Source organism: Girardinichthys multiradiatus, chromosome 7 (genome assembly GCF_021462225.1).
Source record: "Girardinichthys multiradiatus isolate DD_20200921_A chromosome 7, DD_fGirMul_XY1, whole genome shotgun sequence".
NCBI classification, from domain to species: Eukaryota; Metazoa; Chordata; class Actinopteri; order Cyprinodontiformes; family Goodeidae; genus Girardinichthys; species Girardinichthys multiradiatus.
Genome location: NC_061800.1, coordinates 35,596,447 through 35,620,904, shown reverse-complemented (window position 1 = coordinate 35,620,904; position 24,458 = coordinate 35,596,447). Strand labels below are relative to the sequence as shown.

At 39.2% G+C, this 24,458-nt stretch overlaps 3 protein-coding genes across 3 annotated transcripts; all 3 read right to left on the bottom strand.

Annotated features, from left to right (window-relative positions):
- Nucleotides 1-1,064: 1,064 nt before the first annotated feature.
- Nucleotides 1,065-2,112, bottom strand: LOC124871829 (olfactory receptor 2K2-like). Its single transcript, XM_047371414.1, has one exon. The coding sequence runs from the start codon at nt 2,110-2,112 to the stop codon at nt 1,192-1,194; it is 921 nt and encodes a 306-aa protein (XP_047227370.1). The 3' UTR covers nt 1,065-1,191.
- Nucleotides 2,113-8,763: 6,651 nt separating this feature from the next.
- LOC124870867 (olfactory receptor 6N1-like) lies at nt 8,764-10,644 on the bottom strand. The gene has a single exon (XM_047369693.1). It carries the CDS (start codon nt 9,706-9,708, stop codon nt 8,764-8,766), a length of 945 nt encoding a protein of 314 aa, XP_047225649.1. The 5' UTR covers nt 9,709-10,644.
- Nucleotides 10,645-21,392: 10,748 nt separating this feature from the next.
- LOC124870866 (olfactory receptor 6N1-like) lies at nt 21,393-22,506 on the bottom strand. The gene has a single exon (XM_047369692.1). The coding sequence runs from the start codon at nt 22,335-22,337 to the stop codon at nt 21,393-21,395; it is 945 nt and encodes a 314-aa protein (XP_047225648.1). The 5' UTR covers nt 22,338-22,506.
- Nucleotides 22,507-24,458: the final 1,952 nt, after the last annotated feature.

The following is a 24,458-nucleotide window of genomic DNA, read 5'->3' as shown; positions in this document are numbered from 1 at the left end:
TACTATAACTTTCTTCTGCTACTTTAATGTCACTAATGAAATCTAGAGTAAATCAGAAATCTCCAACATATTAAACATTGCAGATTTACTGAGGCTAAATGCAGGGTAAAGCTTGATCCATAATAAGGACTGAATGTACACTATGCAATTCCTTATATGAGCTGCATATTGTGGGAATTAACATTTAAACGTTAAGAAATTAAAATATATAGAAATAAGCCAGTATTTCCTTTTTTATGAGTCTTTCTATGTAACAAAAACCTCTGTTAGAGATTGTCATTTAGACAACAATGCTTTGTTCCTCTGGAAAATAAAAACTTTTAACTTTTAAAGAAAAATTTTTAATACTTTATAAAAATGAGCTCAAATAATTTCTGTTGTAGTTTCTTTTTATTTCTTTATTCATTTTGCAATCACTGTATTTTTTTCTTCCACACCAACCAAACGTTTGGTTTTAAACAGTTTTATTCACTTTTTCCATTTAAAAATGTTATACTTCTGATGACTCAAAATTCAAAAAGTTCAATTTGCTCCAACATTTTGGAGATTTAAAACAAAGCGTTAAGCAAAATGGGGTTTCTTATGTGTGTCCTCCACAAATCATGAAACAGTATGGACGTCGGCCTCCAATCCAGCAGTGTGGTAAAAGGTATCCAAACTTTGATCAGCTTCACACAGCTTGTGATTTTTGATGCCTTTGTTCTGATTGTACAAGTCCACAACCTATCTAAAATGTTATCCAGACCCAATTTAAGTACCAAGGGTCCAGTTAAAACCTTTAGTCCAAGTAGGTCAAGAGAACAGCAAAGCTGTTAAATTAATCTCTTTATAATATTTAAATGAATGAGTATTCATCTGTGGCCTTTGGACTAAGCGATCAGACCAAACAGATCAATAAGTTTGACAAAATGTCAATATAAAGGACATCATTTAAATACATTTACATTAAAAAAAGCACTTTAACTGTTAGCAATACCAATTTTAAGGCTTAAAACTAGGAAACCTTGTTTAATTCAGTTTAATTATATAGAAAGGATTGACAGAAAAATGTTAACTAAAGGCACTTTACCAGTAAAACAAATCCAATATTTATTGTAGTGATATACTCAGTTCAATCCAGTCATATACAGCATTCACTGTAGGTTCAAAATAAACAGATATGTTTCCGACAATGTTTTTAAGTTTGAATCCTCAATATGCCACTGAACACAAACGTATCATTGTCCTTCTAATTCTGGTGAGGATCATCCCATAAATAACAGGGTTCAGAATTGGTGGAATTATGAGAAATTGCACAGCCATGAAGTTCCTTAAACTCTGCGGCACAGATGAGGATCCGTACCTGGAATACATGAGGTCAAAAAGCAAAGCGGTTGTGACGTTTAACAGACATATGAGATGTGGCACACATGTCTGGATAAACTTTCCCATGCCCTCTTTGGAGGTCAGAGCTGACTTTATAAGCTGGACGTACGAGCAGGCGATGTAGAGAACATGGACTAAATAAAAGGCCATAACAGTAAGTCCAACTATGTCGTTTGCTTTTGTCGAACCACAAGAAAGTTTAACAATGGACCAGTTCTCACAGTAAAGTTTATCTATGTGGGAACCGCATAACTTCAGAGCTGATGTGAAGCACATGACCAGCAGCCCACAGCTCAGAGGAACCAGCCAGCACAAACAAACTAAAGCAACAGTCCGTTGCACATTCATCACAGAGTGATAGGCCAGCGGTCTGCAAATAGCCACATATCTGTCATAAGCCATCAGCGCCAAAACAGAGTAGTCGACCATTGCATAAGAATAAATCACATAGATTTGTAAAAGGCATCCTGAGTACGGTATGACATAACTGTCAGATAAAAGATCGTAAATAAATTTAGGATAAAAGCCTGCAGTCCCATAAAGTTCATTAATACACAGATTACACAAAATAATGTACATGGGTTCATGTAGGTTCTGATGGAGCAGTATAGTTAAAATGAGAGCAATATTTACCAATAAAATCAGACAGTAACATAGTAGAGTAAGAGAGATTAAAGTGGCTCTATAGCTGGTAGTTGCATTGAAGCCTGACAGTGAAAAAAGAACTACAGGAGGTGTATTATTCATTTGGCGACTGAGTTACTGTAGGTGAGGACTATCTCATCGTCTGCACACCTGCTTAAGTAAGGTCAGAACTTAAAGCTGAATCTGTGGGGAAGCTCCCTCTTGCTCATCTTTGTTGGTCTCAGGTGTGCCTCTGGCTGGCAATTTGAAGTTTGAATAAAACAAAGCTGACAAGTTTGTGCTTTAGATTTATACTGATATTTAACCATGGAAACCTTGTTTGCTCTAATGTAGTTTGTGTGATCTGACTAATGCATTTCCCAATTTATTTTTGCTAGGTTTGAGAATGTAATTTCCTTACTTGGCCAGGTTTAGGCAACGCAGCTGCTGGGTTAGGCTCATCACTTACCTTAAAAAGGGTAAGATAGTAAAGAAACCTTCTATTACAGCAAAATGAGTCCCAATTCACACAAAAGGTAAAATTCACATATGAAGCAAATCTTCACAAAAACAGCAAATCATATAAAGTTGTGACAGAATGGAAAGTGTGAATAAAAAGAAAGATACAAGCAGCTGAAATTTGCTTCCTTTATAGAGTGGCTGAACTCAGCCTTAGAGAAAGGGTGAAGACCTCTGTCATCTAGGGGAGAACTTGAAGTAGAGCCACTGGTCCTCTGCATCGAAAGCAGTGAGTTGGCCTGGTCATTTGATCAGGATTCCTAGGTGCCTCTCCTTGGATATTTTCCAGGCCGGTCACACTGTAAAGCGAGGGTAAACCCATGACCTGCTGAAGACACAGTATACCCCTTTTAACCTGGGACACTTTGGGTTCCCCCAGAAAGAGTCTAAGAGGATCGGGAGTAGACGTTGGGATTTCCATCCTGGACCTCTTACTACTGCAATCAGATTTCAGATGTTTTGATGGATAGATGGATGGCATACATGGCTATTTTTACTGTTGCACTCGGTGGAATGTTTGGTGTGTGAAGACTCTTGATTTGATCTGATTTCTATTTGCTGTGATATCTCTGACTTATGCACTTTAAAACACATTTTCTGTTGCTCCTCAACATTTGGGGACCCTCTGTGTTTCACAAGTTTCACAAGTCGCTAGCTTAGCATTAGCTCCACCATGGATATCCATTCTGTTGTTTCTCCGTCTCTTTCTGAGTCTCCTCCTCTCTCCTGCTCTCTCTCTCTCTCATATGTTCAGTTACTCCTTGGCTACTTTTAGTGATAATGGTATGTATAATACATGAAGCAATTTTGTAGCTTTGAAGGCGAGGGTGTTGGAATTAGAGGCTCACCTTGAAAAACCAGCAGATAGCAGAGGCCCCTTAGCCAGAGTGGTAGAAAGCATAGTCCTCGATCCCAGACTACGGGTCACCACCATCCAGGTCCCCGTTTCTAACAGATATTTCCCACTCAGTGACACACCCGCTGAAAAGACGACTCTGGTAATTGGCAGCTCCATAGTCAGAAACGTGGCACTAGACTCAAATGTTTGCCGGGCGACACCAAATCCTACCCGAAATTCATGGCTAAGGATAAGCTTAAATACTCTAAGACTGTTATTTACATTGGCGGCAATGGCACCCGGTTGCGCCAATCGGAGGTCACCAAAGTTAATATCACTTCAGTGTGTAAGTTTGTGTATAAAAAAAATGAATTGAACCGAATTGTGTAGAAAATAGTCTGCCAGTAGAGTTCATTCAAAACAACAGCCAACATGTTCCAGCTGTTTGACTAAAACCTTATAGAGAATCAATGAGGAATTGTCAAGAGGAAGATGAGAGATCCCAACAATGCTATCAAAGCAACCTTGGCTTCCATTACACCTCAGTGGAGCCACAGGCTGATCTCCTCCATGCCATGCCACACTGATGGAGTAGTTCAAGCAAAGAGAGCCCTGACCAATTGTGTAGTGAGCAGAAATACTTTTCAATAGGCCAACGTTTCTGCATTAGAAATCTTTTTGGTCTTAGCCTGATGTAACTTCTGGAGTGAAGTAGGATAGAATAGAATATAAATATCCTGTATTGTTCCTCAGTGGGGGAACTCAGGTGTGTCAGCAGGAAAGTGACAGGCAAATCAAAGCATAGAGATGCAATTACAAATGTTAATTTAATTAACCTTTAATGATATTCTATTTTATTGGATGCACATATACATTTACAGGTGTCTCCTCAAAGTTTTCTGAAACAAAATTGCCTTGCTGATCCTTTCAACAGACAATAATGACTTTTCTGAGTGGTGAAGTATCTTGGATGGAGCAACATCTTTTCCAGGGATGCTCACTCATTTCTGAACATGACAACTTCTATAGTCAAACTGTGCAGAAATTACAATGAAATGCATGCAGAAGACAAGGGTACAGTTCTGGGACTGGGTTGTTTCTGATGTTAAACGTGTTAAATATTAGTTGTTATATAAAGTATGTCACCTGGGCCTGAAATAAGGGAAATCATTTGTTTATTAACTTCAGAAATAAACATGAAAAAATCAAACACAAAAATGTGTTGTGTTTGGAGTCAACAGGGAAATAAATGTTAAATGAAATGTTCAAAACGATGACTCTTCTGCTAAGTTGAAGCACTATCAAAAATCTTGGTTTAATCTTTGTGTTTTTATTTTTTTTATTCACCTTTTTAAAACACAATTTTGCACAAGTATCTTTAAAATAACTAACAATCAACAATTACAATCATTTCTGCATACAGCTCCTTTTGAATGTATTTAAATATTGAGTTATGATGTGAACAAATACACTACGGAAGCCCTGAAAGACCATTCAGAACACGTGTTTTCACAGACTTGTTTTCTAAGTCTGACCAAATTATCTTTTTCCTGTGACTTTAGAAATTAGCTGTAAGTAGAAGTTATTTGGGTTTTTCTGTTCTGCCTTGAAAGGCAAGTGAGAATTTTTTGTTTTGGGAGGCATATTTTTCTGTTTGTTCTGTTTGTTTTGCTCTAGAGGCACTGGAATAAAACTACCTGCCTTCACTAACAGCTGTACTGTTCAAATGAATAGTAAAAGGGCTGGTTTCCAAGAACCAAAGTCCTATTTTCTAAATCAAACTGTTGTAAAGTTCAGTTCAATTCAATTGAATTCAGTTTATTTATATAGCGCCAATTCACAACACATGTTGTCTCAAGGCCCTTCACAAAAGTCAGGTACATACATTCCAATTAATCCTAATCATTGAACAGCGCAGTTAGATTCAGTTCTTTGTTCAAATTTGATAAAAGGTTTTTCAGAGACCGGATGGCCCCTAGTAAAGGGCCCCCGATTCCATACTCCTGGAGCAACCCCACAGGGCACCACATGGGACACAGTGGAATGCTTTCTCCAGGTCCACAAAACACATGTGAACCGGTTGGGCAAACTCCCATGAACCCTCGAGTACCCTGTAGAGGGTATAGAGCTGGTTATTTGTTCAAAGTGGATAAAAAGTTTTTCTGTCTAAAGAAACCCACCAGATTGCATCCAGTCAGTGACTTGCAGCATTCACTCCTCCTGGATGAGCATTTAGAGACAGTGGACAGTCACTGGCGTTGACTTTGCAGCAATCCCTCATACTGAGCATGCATGTAGCGACAGTGGAGAGGAAAAAACTCCCTTTTAACAGGAAGAAACCTCCAGCAGAACCAGGCTCAGTGTGAGCGGCCATCTGCCACGACCGACTGGGGGTTTGAGAGAACAGAGCAGAGACACAAAAAGAATACAGAAGCATTGATCCAGGAGTACTTTCTATGGGAAGGAAAAGTAAATGTTAATGGATGTAGCTCCTTTAGTTGTTTCATCTAGAAAGAAAGAACAGATAAACTTTGAACCAGTTTTCAAGGTTAGAGTCTGAAAGAGAGCACATATAATTAGTTACAGTAAAAGCTCAGTCAATTGTTATATCTAGGAGAGAGAAAGGCTTAAACACTGAAAGACAGGGCCAAGTGGATCATCTGTAGAGTTAAAAACTGTTAAAAACTGAAATAACAGCAAATAATGCAAAATTGGAGAGTAGTGTGAGAATGTAGCGAAGAGGGTGAAAGTGGTCATTTTGTATTCCATTTATTTATATAGCGCTTATTTACAACAATGTTGTCTCAAGGCACCCCATAAAGTGTCCGGAATGGCGCGGGGCCGCCGGGGAGGCAAGACCAAACCACCGAGTGCCAGAGACCGCCCACCCCAGAACGGGCCGCGAGTAGGGGCACTAAGTAAAATAATAAACTGATAAAGTTTGTCCATCTAGGCCCACTGATGGCCATTGTTATACTAAAAACCACAAGGATTGGGATACCTCTATCTGTCTGACTGTTTATAACCATTGGAAAAGAAAGGGGGTCACACAGGTAGCAGAAATGGAGGGTGTGTTTGCACCTCAACCATAACTGAGCCGGTTTAGGCTAAACCTGACTCCCCCTTACTCCATTCAACAGGGAGGGAAGAAGATGGAGGCAAAAAATAAGGAAAATACCTCAGGATAACCTAAGCCATTCTAACTATAAGCTTTATCAGAAAGGAAAGTTTTAAGCTTAGCCTTAAAAGTAGACAGGGTGTCTGCCTCACGGACTAAAACTGGGAGCTGGATCCACAGGAGAGGAGCCTGATAACTAAAGGATCTGCCTCCCATTCTACTTCTAGAGACTCTAGGAACCACCAGTAAACCTGCAGTCTGAGAACGAAGTGCTCTGTTAGGAACATATGGAACAATCAGATCTCTGATGTATGATGGAGCAAGATCATTAAGGGCTTTATATGTGAGGAGGAGAATTTTAAATTCTATTCTGGATTTAACAGGGAGCCAATGAAGGGAAGCTAAAATAGGAGAAATATGATCTCTCTTTTTAATTTTCATCAGAACTCTTGCTGCATCATTTTGAATCAGCTGAAGGCTTTTAACTGCATTTTGTGGACATCCTGATAGTAAAGAATTACAATAGTCCAGCCTTGAAGTAACAAATGCATGGACTAGTTTATCAGCGTCACTCCTGGATAGGATATTTCTAATTTTTGCAATGTTCTGGAGGTGGAAGAAGAAAATCCTAGAAACCTGTTTAATATGGGACTGAAATGACATGTCCTGGTCAAAAATAACACCAAGGTTTTTTACTTTATTACCGGAGGTCAATTTAATGCCATCCAGGTTAAGTGATTAACTAAGCAGTTTATTTTTTAAAGACTCCGGTCCAAAGACAACAACTTCTGTCTTTTCTGAATTTAGAAGCAAAAAATTGAAAGTCATCCAAGTTTTTATGTCTTCAAGACATGCTTGTAGTCTGTCTAACTGGTTGGGCTCATCAGGATTTATGGATAAGTAAAGATGAGTATTATCAGGGTAACAGTGAAAATTTATCCTATGCTGCCTGATAATTTCACCTATTGGAAGCATTTATATAGTAAAGAGAAGTACTGAACCCTGTGGTACTCCACAATTAACCCTGGAGTTTAAAGATGATTTATCATTTACATGAACAAACTGGAATCTGCCAGACAAATAAGATTTTAAACCAGCCTAGCGCTGTTCCCCTGATCCCTACAGCATTATGATCGACTGTATCAAATGCAGCACTGAGATCTAACAGAACCAGAACAGACACAAGTCCATTATCTGAGGCAATAAGAATATAATTAGTGACTTTCAGCAGAGTTGTTTCAGTGCTATGATGAGCTCTGAAACCTGATGGAAACTCTTCAAACAGGTCATTGTTGTGTAAATGCTCACACATTTGATTAGTAACTATTTTCTCAAGAATTTTAGATAAGAATGGAAGATTGGATATAGGTCTGTACATTTTCAAGTCATCTCGATCAAGCGAAGGTTTCTTAAGTAAAGGTTTAATTACAGCTAACTTAAAAGCCTGTGGTACATATCCATTTTCTAAAGATAGATTAATCATATCTAAAATGGTAATCAAAGTGAATACTTCCTTAAATAATTTGGTAGGGATTGGGTCTAACATATAAGTTGAAGGTTTAGATGAAGCTAATATTTCTGATAACTCAGGAAGCTTCACAGGATCAAAACAGTCCAAACACAAATCAGGTTCTGCAGTTATTTCCAATGTTGTCTCACTTGCTGAAGATGAAGTAATCATCTTCGGGAGTATGTCAAAGATTTTATTTTTAATAGAATCAATTTTATTTAAGAAGAATCCCATAGTCATGACTTTATGACTTTATGAATTTATGACTTTATGATAAAGTAAAATAAAATACAGGAAAAGCACATAAACAGTGTGCTTGTTGGCCATGCAATGTTTTTAACATACCAAGCTTAAATGCGACATAGAATTAACTACAGTATTGATCTGATATCTGTAGGACAAATGACAATTGCCCACAATGACTGCTCTTTTTTGGGACTAAGATTGTATAATGCAAATGGCCTTAAAACTTGATGACAGTACATACTTATTATAACTTGTCACAATAAATTAGAAAGGCCTATGATAAATCTGCAGGCAAAACTTAAGTAGATTTTAATCTGGATTTTGTTTTTCACTTTTCTTTAGGGCTTCTGTAAATACCAGAAAACCCTCTTTTGAAAACAGAAAAACAAATATGTGGTGTTGCAAATGCAGAGCTATAATATAATAATGCAATAATCAAGACTCCTATAAATATCATGCATGTGGAAACTCCCTCACCTTTACATTTTTGGTTTCTCCGATGAATATATCGGTACACATTTTGTCTCGAAAGGATGGCCAACCTTATTCTAACCTCTCCACTTGCTTGTTGTACTTACATTGTCTCAAGAAACTTTTGCGAACTTCAGTTAAATTCAGACCATATATGATCGGGTTGAGCATTGGCGGGACTATCAGAAACTGGATTGCCATGAAGTTTTTTAAACTCTGTGCCACAGATTCTGATCCATATCGAGCGTACATGACGTCAAAAAGAAGAGCAACGATAACGTTGATCAGACATATTAGATGCGGCATGCATGTCTGCAGGAACTTTCTCTTGCATTCTGGATACTTTAAAGAAAACTTAACCAACTGTATGTAGGAACACAAAATGAACAGAGAATGGCCACTATATATAAGTATGACAATGAATGAAACAATATTATTTAATGTTGTTGAATAGCATGAAAGTTTGAGGATGGACCAGTTTTCACAGTATAATTTTTCTATCTGGAAGCCACATAAAGTTAGTTTAGAGGTCATGATTATCACAACAGCCGGAAAGATCATTGGCACCAGCCTGGAGAAACACACCAGTAAAGCAACTCTATGTTTGGTCATAATGGAATGATACTCCAGAGGGCGGCACAGGGCCAGATATCTATCATAAGACATCACAGCAAGAATGGATAAGTCAGTTGTTGCATAGGAGTAGATGAAAAAGACCTGCAGCAGGCAACCAGAGTAAGATATGACGTGAGAGTTGGACAACAGATCAAAGAGAAATTTAGGGTGAAAAGCTGTCGTCCCATAAAGACTGTTAAAACACAGATTACACAGGAAGATGTTCATGGGTTTATGAAGTTTTTCATCTAATATGACAGTAAGAACAAGAGCCACATTCACAAGTATAATCACAGTGTAACACAGCAGGGTTAGAGTAAAAAGCATCAGGCGGTACTTTGCTGTAGTGTTCTTCAATCCTAACAAGGTGAATGAACCTAACATTGTTGCATTGATCATCATTCACCTGTCTCTCAAAAATCCCTCTGAGCACTTCTCTTTGTCACCCCTTGATTCAGTTTTGTCCATGAACGTGTGTTAAGATAATGAGATGTGCAGGCTGCAACAAATCGCTCTCTGTCCATAAAACCTCTCAGTGAGTCCTCTTTTAACCTTTGTTGAGTTCTACAACGTACGTCACCAATCATAGTTCAGTTTATCTCCAGAGCCCAAGTACACAAAATGGTTGCATAAAAATTTTTTTTAAATGTGTAGCAGGTGTTTAACTGTTTAATGTACATGCACAACTTGAAACCAGATTTTGAAACACACTATAAAAAGACACAAAACTTTTTTCTCTTGACATTAAATCAGACAAGACTGTAAAGGTAAATCTGCACTTGTGTATCACTTTATCAAGTCCCCAGAGAGCTTTATACTACAATCAGTCATCCACCCATTCATTCACACATTCACAGTTGTAAGCTACATTGTAGCCACAGCTGCCCTGGGCAGAGTGACAGAAGCGAGGCTGCCATACAATCGGTGCCACCCGGCCCTCTGACCCACATCAGCAGGCAAGGCGAGTGAAGTGTCTTGCCCAAGGACACAACAACTGAGACGGACAGAGCAGGAGTTTAAACCGGCAACCCACTGGTTACAGGATGAGATCCTATCACCTGGGCCACAGTCGCCCTGACTTAATAGGTTTACTGGAAAAATTGGCTTAATGCCAGAAGTTTACATACATTTTCTTAGTATTTAGTAGAACTGTCTTTAAATAAACTATTTGACTTGAATTGAATCAATCATTTTGGGTATCCTTGCATAAGCGTCTCAAAATAGTTTGCTGGAAATCTGGTCAGAGGCTAAATGTACATCCTTCAATCAAACGAGGTGTGAAAATTTTGACAGGTGGGCGGGACTTCCGGTGGCTGGGCCTTCCTGTGACGTAACCGGATATCATCATTAATCGGATGTTGTCATTAGCCGGATGTTGTCATTACAAGGAAGCGAATCTTTCAAATTGTATGTTTTTAGATGTTTTTTACATCTAAAAAACAGAACATGTAGTTTATCCACTTTAAAAGGTCACTGACAGAATTGTAAATTCATTTTGTTTTAACGCAGGGGTTATTTAGATGCTATTTAGAAAAGAAGGATGAATTGGCTTCTGTTGTAGAGATGAACTGAAAAAATTAAAAATAAAGGTTATAAAATCCTCAGTCACTCTTTATTGAATTAAGGCATCGCAGGTGTTTCATGTGTATTGTCTCAGTCAATACCACATCCATTGTTTAATGAATAGGTGACCAGACCTCAGACATCCGCAGCTGTTTCATGTGTATTGTCTCAGACAGTCTTCACACCAACTGCAGTCAAAAGTAATTAAGACGACCGTGCTCCTTCCTGGCCCAAAGTGTCGAGCATTGTCTGACAATTCCCATTTCCTGTTTATTGAATTAACACGTCTGTGCTGTTGCCTAGGTGTCTCGGGGGGGTGTGGCCAAGGGGCGTAACTATGCGCGCTCAAGGTAGCGTAGTCAGTCATCCTGGTTCTATCGAGAGATACAGCGCAATCTTTACTGGGAGATCGGCTTCAAATCTGGTAGCTAAAAGTTTATTTTTTAACCAATTACACTGAAATATTTTTTAGAACACTTGTAAGGAGAAGCAGAAAAAAAACATGTCGGAAAATATTTCAGGAAACGAAGAAGGTGGTGAACCTTCTGGTTCTATCGAAAGATACAACGCAATCTTCAGTAGTAAGTATTCATCTTTAAGAATTCCTTAAGTGCTTGTGAATGCTCGTTGGATAATAATAATGTTTAACTTATATTCTTTAGAACCCACGAGTGATGAGCTGGATGGTATCGTTTTTACACAGTGTGACTATGGTAATTATTAACTGCAACAACATCTGGTTTAGTCAACTGGTGAATGCTATTTTGTGATTTAAAAAATAAATGAAATAAATTCTACTTACAGATTTAACAAGAGACGTATTCCTGAACGTTGGAGAGGTCAGCGTTTGTAACCGTCTGCCTCCGAAAAAATCAAAGTTGAGACGGAAACTCGTCTTTAAAAAAGACAATCCGATCCCAGCTAAACATGAAATAGAGGGCGAAACCATTCATGCGCCACAATCACCTGACCGTGCGCCGGAAAAATTAACAGCTCCGGAAGAGGAGATTAAGTAAAAAAAAAATATATATATATATATATTTCTAAGCATATGTTTTCACAGGTCTATGCGATATTGCAGACTTGTTTTAACCCCTGATAAAATATTTTACAGATATATCGAATGATTTAAACCAGAATCCAAGCCTTTATAACGTTAAGCAGAACTGTACCAGTTCAGTGCAGGAAGAGCTGGAACCGCCTGGAACCGTTCAAATACCCCATGTACGGAGTAAGTTATAGTTATATTCAAATTCTGTTCTATCCAAATCTTCACAGAAACAAGATTTTTTTCTTCAAAAGACCTGCATTGTAAGGTTATTTTGTTTCACAGAATATCTTAAATTGAGGAAAAGACGGCGACTCAGTGCTCTTTATACCAGGGCGAGGCTTGTTAGAGGTTTATTGAATGGTAAGTTTAATTCTTCTTATACTCATTTACCTACTGAATTAATTCGCATATTTCATTAATTTATTTTTTTCTTTATCTTGATGGTGTAGCAGATTTCATCAAGACCTGGACAGCAACAGCGCAGACAGAGAGTTCCCCTATCCTTACGTAACCGTTGTAATAAAGCATCATGTTTAACGCTTCTGGCTGCATGTCAGACATTGTTACTGAAACATTGCGCTGATATCAAGGTAATTTAAACTGATCCCTGGGTCTTCTTCTTCTTCTTCTGATACTCATGTTAATATGGAAAGCCAGATCACACATGCGCTGAATGAGATAAGGAATGTTGTTGATCATCTTAATGAAAGTCCTATTAATGCTGATGTAGCAGTTAACATCGGGTTAAATGCATCTCCTGCTAACAGTGAAAATGTAATAAATCAAAATCTGTACGGTGACTTTTTAAGCTCATTAGAACAGGCTGTTGAAGATTTAATTAGAACACCATCTCCATCCAGCATTCAGCAAAATGAATCAGTTGACTTACAAATTCCTTCAACGTCACACGCCGCTGATCATACTGGGCAGCATGGCGGCAATTTCAATCCAGAGGTTGCAGTCAACCCTGATCAGATTGAGGGAGATCCTCCTGCGACTGTTGAACGTGAACGTTTTAATAACATTGAAATAAGGAGACCTTTTACCATCCCACCTCCCTGCCCTGGGAATGTCCCTGATCTCGCTGCAATCTATATAAACATCATGCATATTCTCACTGAATTAGCCGATACTGCAAGATCTTTAGCCAGACGTAACGATGTGCAGCTAGAATTAGTCGGGGAAAATCTGAACCGTAACGTCACGTTTACCATTAATGATGATGGGAATATGATTCTGCCTGCTTTTGAGGATTTTCTGGTTGAGTTAGTACAGTCCAACGCTGAAATGCCTGCAGATAATAACCTGGAATTTGTTCTACAGGTAGTTAATGACCCTGCAGGAGGGTCGAAACGTAAGGTTAAAGGAACGTTAGACTGTGAACTGATTAATAAGAAAAAGCGCCACCTGTATATTGTAGATAATACCGGTAATAAGTTATACTTTGCCATAAGTCTTGCACACGTCTCTGACTCTAACCTTACTGATAATCAGGCTTTAGAGCTGGGGAGGGAGAGGCAACACAGGGCTGGTTTAGATGATCAGACAGCAGTAACTTTCAGCGACATTGGTAAATTTGAAAACATTCTACAGAGGAAAATTGTAGTGTTTCACAGAACCGTTACAGACTCTGCAGCTCTGTGTAAATTTGAGACCAGTTTCCCTGATCGATCAAACCCTCTCTTTCTGCTGTTATTTCAAGGTCACTACTATGCGATAAAAAATCTCAAGGGTTTTATAGGATCGAGATACATCTGTGCATATTGTTACGGGAGCTATGAAAAGCCAGACACACACCATTGTGAAGGCTATTGTCCGGTGTGTCACTCATACCAGTGTATGCGTGAAATTAACGAACCTGTCGCCTGTGCAGGTTGTCACAGAATCTGTCGTAACTCTTCTTGTTTCAGTAGACACAGGGAACCCCGCAAAAGACCTAGGGCTGACAGGCCCATGAGTGACTGTGAGTTGGTAAAACTGTGCAAGGTGTGCAAAAGGATATACGTTATTCCAATCAGCAAGCAGGATAAACCACACGTGTGTAATGTAAAATGCCGCATTTGCGGTGAGAATATACCTCCTGATTTAGATGTGACGTGCGATGGTCATCTGTGTTACATTCAAACCGCCCAAACCTGTAATCAGTTAGATGATAAACTGGTTTTTTATGATTTTGAATGCTTCATTGACGAGAACGGTGTGCACATCCCCTATCTGGTCTGTGTTAAAACGCTGAAAGGTGTGGAATGGCATGCTTATGGATTGAATTGCTCCCAAAAATTACTTCTCCATTTCAGGAGACCGATGTACAGAGGCTTTACCTTAATAGCTCATAACGCGCGTGGATATGACAGCTACCTGATTCTCACAGCTATGCTGCAGTTAGGCATTAAACCTCATCTCATCATGCAGGGAAGTAAAGTTCTCTGTTTAACCGACCCTGATTACAGGTTAAAATACATTGATAGCCTGTCCTTCATGTGTATGAAGCTTAGTGCCATGCCGAAAGCATTAGGTTTTAGTGATCAGACCAAAGGTTTTTTCCCCTACCTATTCTCGTCTGAGCAACATCTCCAGTATGTGGGGTCTTTTCCTTCTCCATCTTCCTACGCTGTAGAACGCATGAGCCTTCAAGAATAACAGGCGTTTAACAGCTGGTACAGAGAAGTGAGCAAAGGGGTCTTTGACTTTGAGAAGGAAGCTCTTCGTTATTGTAAAAATGATGTGGACATTCTTTATCAAGGTTGTGTTAAATTCAGGGATGAGTTCTTTAAGGAGACATGTGTGGATCCGCTTAAATGCGTCACGATAGCCTCAGCCTGCATGAAAGTTTTTGTAACCAATTTCCTTCCTCCTAAAACCTTGGCCATCCCCTCACCTCAAGACTACAGGCGTAGTAGTCAGACGTTTTCTAGCACGTCCATTCAATGGCTTGGCTGGATTTCAGACAGCAGAAAAATTGACATTGAACATGCATTAAACATGGGGGAAAAGAAAATTGGTCCATATTCTGTGGATGGGTATGCAGAGATTAACAGTGTCAAAGTTGCGTTTGAATTTCCACGGCTGTAAAAAGTGTTACATGCCTCATGACAAGTGTCCTTTGAGAGGGGTCGCATTTGAACAGTTTTATGCAGCCACTGTTGAGAGAAGCAAGGTGTTACAAACTGTGTACGGCCTTTGTCTCGAGGTCATCTGGGAGCATGAGTGGACTGAAATGAAAAAATCAGACCCAGGGGTGATCAGCTTTCTTGAGAAAGTTAATGCACCCGAACCGCTATCACCCCGAGATGCTCTGTATGGTGGACGCACCTGCCCTATGAGGTTGAGGTGATCTTACCGACGAGCTCGCGGGAGACAGCATTTCGGAGTTTGCATCACCAGGACCCAAGAGTTATGCATATCAAACCAAAAACCAGAAAAAGCTAGTGATACGTGCTAAAGGTATCACTCAGACGCATGAATGCAGCGAGAGGGTCAATTTGGACAGCATCAAAGGGCTGGTCGAGGGCTACTCACAGGGGTCAGGTGAGGGTGTCATTGAAATTCCTCAGCACACGATCAGGAGGGATAAAAAGAGATTCCTCTTAAGAAATACTGCATTTGTTAAAAGGTTTTGGTTGGTGTATGACAAGAGATGCCTTTTTTTCTGACGGGACCACTCTGCCTTTTGGTTATTAGAGCATAAGAAGAAGAAGAAGAAGAAAGATAAGATAAAAAAAATAAAAATGTTGCAATCTGCCGATTTACAGGTGGTTGATTTTGTTCCTAGATTTAGAGCGCCTTTCTCATGTATGATAATAGAACCCAGTGGTTGTGGAAAAACCTTTTTTGTAAAAAGTGTTTTGCAGAACTGTAACCATGTCATGGATGTTGTTCCAGAAAATACTGTGTGGATTTACACATCTTTTCAACCCATGTATGCTGAATTGCAGAAGATGAATAAAAATATTAAATTTGTGGAAGGATTGCCTCATTCTTTTGAAGATGAAAACCTGTTTCCTCCTAATCAGAATCATCTGATCATTCTAGACGATGTTATCGCTCAAGCCTCAGATGATGAAAACGTGATGAAGGTATTTACCCAGTTTCGTCACCATCGTAATATGAGTGTTATGATGTTGACTCAGATTGTTTTTCACCAGGGAAAGTTCAGTCGCACTATTAGTTTGAACTGTAATTATATGGTGTTGTTTAAAAACCCGAGAGATAAACTCCAGCTGAACATACTGGCCCGTCAAATGTTTCCATCTCAAAAGGGTCTCTTCTTGGAGAGTTTTGAAGATGCGACGAGAGAAGCTCATGGATATTTAATCATCGATTTAACGCCTACCTGCCCAGAACATTTCAGACTGAGAACAGGCATACTTCCTCACCAGTGGCCTGCTGTGTATGTGCCCAGAACAAAGTAAGTCATCATGTCTGCACGTATAAAAAGTAATGTCCCATTATTCAGAGCTTTGTACCAGGCTACTCCGCAGAAGCGCAAAGATATTCTCGCACATTGCTCTCCCGACTTTCTTCAGGCACTGTGCGAGATTGCTCTGAATATTTTAAAAGGTAACATTAAACTATCACCCTCTCAACACCGGAGATTGAAGAAGCAAAGAAAAATCATCAGATTGTTGGGTGATAAAAAAAAAAACGGAATAAAAGCTAAACAGCTGGCTCTCAAAAGGCAACGAGGTGGTTTTATTCTCCCCATCTTAACAGCTCTTGCTCCCTTGATCGGTGATCTAGTGGGTGGTATAATCAGGAGATAATGTCTCTCAGAACATCGCAGAAGATGCTTCTCATTTCACCTCATCAATTCAAGCGTCTGACCCAGTCAGACACGTCCATCAGACAGACGGCGGAGGAGAATTTGGATGCTGAAATGAGAGCGATAATAAACGAGCCCGGTTTGACTTCTTATGAAAAAATCAAGAAATACGATGCGCTTTTGCAGAGGTATCTGACTCTACTCAAGCAAGGTGTGAAAGAAGAACAGCGGGTAAGTTTAACACTGCAGCGTGACACAGAGGTTCCTGAGCATGAGCAGTCCCAAGAAAAACAAGGCCCGGGGCAGTACGAGGCCCCTAAGGATCAGGTTGTTACAGATGTACTGAAAAGCCTACCGAAGCATAATCGTAAAAATGCTGAGTACATTTTGATGAAATTATCCGAAAGAAGTGAGAGTTGGACTTCGCGAGGTGAATTTGTATATAAAGGGAATGTTGTAAAAGGGTCCCACATGATTGACTTGTTTAAAAATCTCATGCTTCCGTTTAAAAAATCAGGAGCATCACAAACCCGAGGATGGTCTGATTTTCTACACTCCATGTCAGAAGTAAACATACCTATATCTTCAGTCATTAACCCTTATGCTCGTGAAGAATATAGACAGTTCAAAACGGATGGTATATCTATTGAAAATGGGGGTACACCACCCAGCATTAAGCAAAGAACAAGAAGAAGAAGGCAGATAACTCATTCTCCCCATTGGTCGAGATCCGAGCTGGAAGATCCAAAAAATGCTGATGGGAAATCAAAAAAGTCTCTTCGTAAGACGACACTACCACCCCGATGGATTACATTTTCACCATAAACCGTTATAAGAAAATGAAACATGTAGCCTATTTCTTTTATTCAATAAAATATTTATTGATTATATTTTCAAGTCTAGCTTCGTTCTCTACTTCACACACTAACATATGATGTCATTACACAAATATTAAATCATTAAAAAAAACAAACAACGGAAAAAAAAAAAGACAATTTAAATTCCATAACAATCCAGAAACATATCCAAAGAGCATGTTCCATGAGTATAAAATTTACAACTTTGATTAATGACACATTTCTGATATTTATTCACAAAGTTAGATACCATTAAATCATTCTTAATCACATCTCCGGTGTATTTCGACAACACTTGCTGCATTGATAATCCGCACGCTCTATGACATAGATAAAAAATGCAATGGTGACTGCACACAGTGGACAGTGTTTTGAAGCTGATTATTATGATACAATATTTTTGAGGATCTGTCTTCTAAAAATGTTACGATGCTTGACGGGTAGAACTCGAAATCCGGAGAGAATCCATAAGAGTCAAAAAAGCTGGATTGACCATTCTCATCCAATGTCAGAGCTAACCAGTGTTCCCCCGGCATGTGTGAAGGATGTGTATTCACAATAAAGTAGGCCGGCCCTGGGAATTTGTCAGCTAGCAGCGGCAGCTGGTCGCACGGCCACACACCACAAAACAAATCTCCCAGCAGATGATGCAGCAGGTTCTCAATTTCATGATTATTCATGTCTGATTAGATTAATAATAATCCACCAGCACACGCCTCTTTGAATCAATCTCTAAAATAGAGTCATAACAAGTGTACATGATCAGCGTGGTGGTATGAGGCAACGGGTTTCTGAAACGCATTTCCAGTCTTAAATTCCCACTGGAAACTGGAGATAGAGCATCTGTGTCCTCGCCCGGGTTAAGATTAAATGCGAATAGAGAGTATCCTTGATTAAATTCCCGACGTGTTATACTCAGCGGAAGATCTTTTAGATGTCGTCCTGTAGCCGTAAACACACGTGAAAGTGGATAGAGAGCATTTGCTTTCATTAAAGCTGTAGTGTGACCCAGTCGTACAGCTGGAGAGACGGTAACGTTTTTGATGAAAAGAGATGCTCCTAATATCCTGAGTTTGAAAGTAGAGTCTCTTGCGGCCATGAGACAAAAGGCATTGTTGGCTCTTGTAAGTTTAATTTTAAGGTCAACAGAGTTTAAAAGAAGTATCTCACAGAAAAATATGTCTGCATGCAGGGGGCCTAGGAGATGTACCTCCTTGGAATTGTCCCCAAAGCCTGCTCTGCTGTTAAGACCTTGATTAGGCCTGTTAGTTGTAACAATAGAGTTCAGAGCACCTGCAGTGTCTTTATAAAAAAGACCAGAGCTAAACTGGCTTTTTAAAGAATCCTCAGAAAAGTTTAACAATGTCTCAATCATGGCTCTATACGGATGTGTAGCGCTGGATTGTGAAATCAATCGATCTCTGAGAGTGACGTCACACTGACTGAAGATGGTGTTTAACGGGTAGTTGATGAGCCCTACAGGGCCTGAAAGACAGGGCCAAGTGGATCATCTGTAGAGTTAAAAACTGTTAAAAACTGAAATAACAGCAAATAATGCAAAATTGCAGAGTAGTGTGAGAATGTAGCGAAGAGGGTGAAAGTGGTCATTTTGTATTCCATTCATTTATATAGCGCTTATTTACAACAATGTTGTCTCAAGGCACCCTATAAAGGGTCCGGAACGGCACGGGGCCGCCGGGGAGGCCAGACCAAACCACCGAGTGCCAGAGCCCGGCCACCCCAGAACGGGCCACGTGTAGGGGCACTAAGTAAAATAATAAACTGATAAAGTTTGTCCATCTAGGCCCACTGATGGCCATTGTTATACTAAAAACCACAAGGATCAGGATACCTCTCTCTGTCTGACTGATTATAACCTTTGGAAAAGAGAAGGGGTCATACAGGTAGCAGAAATAGAGAGTGTGTTTGCACCTCAACCATAACTGAGCCGGTTAAGGCTAAACCTGACTCCCCCTTACTCCATCCAACAGGGAGGGAAGAAGACGGAGGTAAAAAATAAGAAAAATACCTCAGGATAACCTAAGCCACTCTAACTATAAGCTTTATCAAAAAGGAAAGTTTTAAGCCTAGCCTTAAAAGTAGACAGGTGTCTGCATCACGGACTAAAACCTGGAGCTGGTTCAACAGGAGAGGAGCCTGATAACTAAAGGATCTGCCTCCCATTCAAGGTCAATTTAATGCCATCCAGGTTAAGTGATTGACTAAGCAGTTTCTTTTTTAAAGATTCTGGTCCAACGACAACAACTTCTGTCTTGTCTGAATTTAGAAGCACAAAATTGAAAGTCATCCAAGTTTTTATGTTTGTATGTTTGTATGCTTGTAATCTAACTGGTTGGGCTCATCAGGATTTATGGATAAGTAAAGCTGAGTATCATCAGCGTAACAGTGAACATTTATCCTATGCTGCCTGATAATTTCACCTATTGGAAGCATATATATAGTATAGTAAAGAGAATTGGCCCAAGTACTGAACCCTGTGGTACTCCACAATTAACCCCGGAGTTTAAAGATGATTTATCATTTACATGAACAAACTGGAATCTGCCAGACAAATAAGATTTTAAACCAGCCTAGCACTGTTCCCCTGATCCTTACAGCATATTCCAGCCTTTCTAAGGTAATTTTGTGATCGACTGTATCAAATGCAGCACTGAGATCTAACAGAACCAGTACAGACACAAGTCCGTTATCTGAGGCAATAAGAATATCATTAGTGACTTTCAGCAGAGCTGTTTCAGTGCTATGATGAGCTCTGAAACCTGATGGAAACTCTTCTAACAGGTCATTGCTGTGTAAATGCTCACACATTTGATTAGCAACTATTTTCTCAAGAATTTTAGATAAGAATGGAAGATTGGATATAGGTCTGTAATTTTTCAAGTCATCTCGATCAAACGAAGGTTTCTTAAGTAAAGGTTTAATTACAGCTAACTTAAAAGCCTGTGGTACATATCCATTTACTAAGGATAGATTAATCATATCTAAAATGGGGCTGGTAATCAGAGGGAACACTTCCTTAAATAATTTGGTTGGGATTGGGTCTAACATACAAGGTGAAGGTTTAGATGAAGCTAATATTTCTGATAACTCAGGAAGCTTCACAGGATCAAAACAGTCCAAACACAAATCAGGTTCTGCAGTTATTTCCAATGTTGTCTCACTTGCTGAGGATGAAGTAATCATCTTTGGGAGTATGTCAAAGATTTTCTTTTTAATAGAATCAATTTTATTTAAGAAGAATCCCATAGTCATGACTTTATGACTTTATGAATTTATGACTTTATGATAAAGTAAAATAAAATACAGGAAAAGCACATAAACAGTGTGTTTGTTGGCCATGCAATGTTTTTAACATACCAAGCTTAAATGCGACATAGAATTAACTACAGTATTGATCTGATATCTGTAGGACAAATGACAATTGCCCACAATGACTACTCTTTTTTGGGACTAAGATTGTATAATGCAAATGGCCTTAAAACTTGATGACAGTACATACTTATTATAACTTGTCACAATAAATTAGAAAGGCCTATGATAAATCTGCAGGCAAAACTTAAGTAGATTTCAATCTGGATTTTGTTTTTCACTTTCCTTTAGGGCTTCTGTAAATACCAGAAAACCCTCTTTTGAAAAACAAAAACCAAATATGTGTTGTTGCAAATGCAGGGCTTTAAAATACCACTTAACAAACACAGTACATGCAATATGTGCTACTGCAATAATCAAGGCTCCTACAAATATCATGCATGTGGAAACTCCCTCACCTTTACATTTTTGGTTTCTCCGATGAATATATCGGTACACATTTTGTCTCGAAAGGATGGTGACCTTATTCTAACCTCCCCACTTGCTTGTTGTACTTACATTGTCTCAAGAAACTTTTGCGAACTTCAGTTAAATTCAGACCATATATGATTGGGTTGAGCATTGGCGGGACTATCAGAAACTGGATTGCCATGAAGTTTTTTAAACTCTGTGCCACAGATTCTGATCCATATCGAGCGTACATGACATCAAAAAGAAGAGCAACGATAACGTTGATCAGACATATTAGATGCGGCATGCATGTCTGCAGGAACTTTTTCTTGCATTCTGGATACTTTAAAGAAAACTTAACCAACTGTATGTAGGAACACAAAATGAAGAGAGCATGGCCACAATATATAAGTATGACAATGAATCCAACAATATTATTTAATGTTGTTGAATAGCATGAAAGTTTGAGGATGGACCAGTTTTCACAGTATAATTTTTCTATCTGGAAGCCACATAAAGTCAGTTTAGAGGTCATGATTATCACAACAGCCTGACAGATCATTGGTACCAGCCTGGAGAAACACACCAGTAAAGCAACTCTATGTTTGGTCATAATGGAATGATACTCCAGAGGGCGGCACAGGGCCAGATATCGATCATAAGACATCACAGCAAGAATGGAGAAGTCAGTTGTTGCATAGGAGTAGATGAAAAAGACCTGCAGCAGGCAACCAGAGTAAGATATGACGTGAGAGTTGGACAACAGATCAAAGAGAAATTTAGGGTGAAAAGCTGCCGTCCCATAAAGACTGTTAAAACACAGATTACACAGGAAGATGTTCATGGGTTTATGAAGTTTTTCATCTAATATGACAGTAAGAACAAGAGCCACATTCACAAGTATAATCACAGTGTAACACAGCAGGGTTAGAGTAAAAAGCATCAGGCGGTACTTTGCTGTAGTGTTCTTCAATCCTAACAAGGTGAATGAACCTAACATTGTTGCATTGATCATCATTCACCTGTCTCTCAAAAATCCCTCTGAGCACTTCTCTTTGTCACCCCTTGATTCAGTTTTGTCCATGAACGTGTGTTAAGATAATGAGATGTGCAGGCTGCAACAAATCGCTCTCTGTCCATAAAACCTCTCAGTGAGTCCTCTTTTAACCTTTGTTGAGTTCTACAACGTACGTCACCAATCATAGTTCAGTTTATCTCCAGAGTCCAAGTACACAAAATGGTTGCATAAAAAAAAAATTTAAATGTGTAGCAGGTGTTTAACTGTTTAATGTACATGCACAACTTGAAACCAGATTTTGAAACACACTATAAAAAGACACAAAACCTTTTTCTCTTAACATTAAACCAGACAAGACTGTAAAGGTAAATCTGCACTTGTGTATCACTTTATCAAGTCCCCAGAGAGCTTTATACTACAATCAGTCATCCACCCATTCATTCACACATTCACAGTTGTAAGCTATATTGTAGCCACAGCTGCCCTGGGTAGAGTGACAGAAGCGAGGCTGCCATACAATCGGTGCCACCGACCCACATCAGCAGGCAAGGCGAGTGAAGTGTCTTGCCCAAGGACACAACGACTGAGACGGACAGAGCAGGAGTTTAAACCGGCAACCCACTGGTTACAGGATGAGATCCCACCACCTGGGCCACAGTCGCCCTGACTTAATAGGTTTACTGGAAAAATTGGCTTAATGCCAGAAGTTTACATACATTTTCTTAGTATTTAGTAGAACTGTCTTTAAATAAACTATTTGACTTGAATTGAATCAATCATTTCGGGTATCCTTGCATAAGCGTTTCAAAATAGTTTGCTGGAAATCTGGTCCATTTCTTCTGACAGAACGCCATTGTTGTTGTAACACACATGTTCACCGTGAGCGGTTGCTGCAAAGCCAGTGATTTGAAGCAACTGGCTGGATTTTCTCAGACAGAAAACTTTCTTTGTCATGATCTGTCTATGATAGGGTTTTCTCTACGGTCTTGCTGTTGTTTCAGTTCCTGTTTAGGTTCATCATTTCATACTTAAGGTGTTAGATGTGTTTTTTTTATTTTGCCCTATTGATCTGGTTCTTACCTGTTTATGTTCTGTAGTTAATTCATTGTTTATTTAGATGGTTTCTGTTGCCTCCCTGCACTCTCATCTGGTCTGTGTTTATTAATCTCCCTCAGTTCCTGATTCTCTCCCTGATTGACTCCTAGTTCCTTGCCTCCCCTAGTATTTGTACCTTCTGGTTTTCTTTGTTGTCTGTAGGATCCAAGTGTTACCTCGCTGATTCATTGTCTTCGTGTTCCTGCCTTGTCTTCATGTTCCTGCCAGTGTTTATTGCTGTAAGTGATCAGCTCTAAAATCATTAAGCATTTCTACTCACCATGCGACTCCCGTCCTCTTGTTTGCAATTCGGTCCTGTTCCACATCCACTCATTTAGAAATCCTTAACAGTTGGCATAATGAACTAAACTTGACGGCATTGACTTTAAATCTCTGTATAATCGGATTAAATTTATGTTATATACAGTATGTTGTATATGTATAGAAACTAACTTTTGGTCATGTTATGTGCCTTGAGACGACACTGGCTGTGAATCTATTCACAGCAAGTGGATTGAAATGAAGTGGATTAAATAGAAGTAAGTCAGGTTAATATTTAAATCAAATATAACCTTTGTTGTCACTCTGTATAATTTGGTGGGAACTCTCCTTCTCATTTATGGTTAAGAAATTGAACATTCAGAATATTATTAAGTTTTGCGGCATAATTTTGAGTTCTAAAACCTAATGTTAATTTAGGAAGAAAGCTTAAGAGAGAAAGTGTCAGAAACGGCGTCTTGCAACAAAATCAACATAATAGAACAGAAAACAGAGTGGCTACCTAAGGTCTGAGGTGAGACTGTTGGCTCTCCTATGGAAAAGACTTAAATTTTGGTTCATGCTCATGAGCTCACACTCCCCTGATTCTCAGCGTCGCTGCCAGAAAGGACTTCGCACAAATGCTCTTTAAAGGTTCACTCAAATTAAAAGATACACTAAACACGCTGAAGGAGTGAAGGAAGCGCTGAATATTGTTGGAACTTCCCAGATAAATAATAGCAACAGTAATGAGTATGATGCAAACAA

Bases quoted from the DNA above. Each gene is read 5' to 3' on its own strand.
- LOC124871829 (XM_047371414.1), bottom strand. From the start codon at position 2,112: ATGAATAATACACCTCCTGTAGTTCTTTTTTCACTGTCAGGCTTCAAT.
- LOC124870867 (XM_047369693.1), bottom strand. From the start codon at position 9,708: ATGATGATCAATGCAACAATGTTAGGTTCATTCACCTTGTTAGGATTG.
- LOC124870866 (XM_047369692.1), bottom strand. From the start codon at position 22,337: ATGATGATCAATGCAACAATGTTAGGTTCATTCACCTTGTTAGGATTG.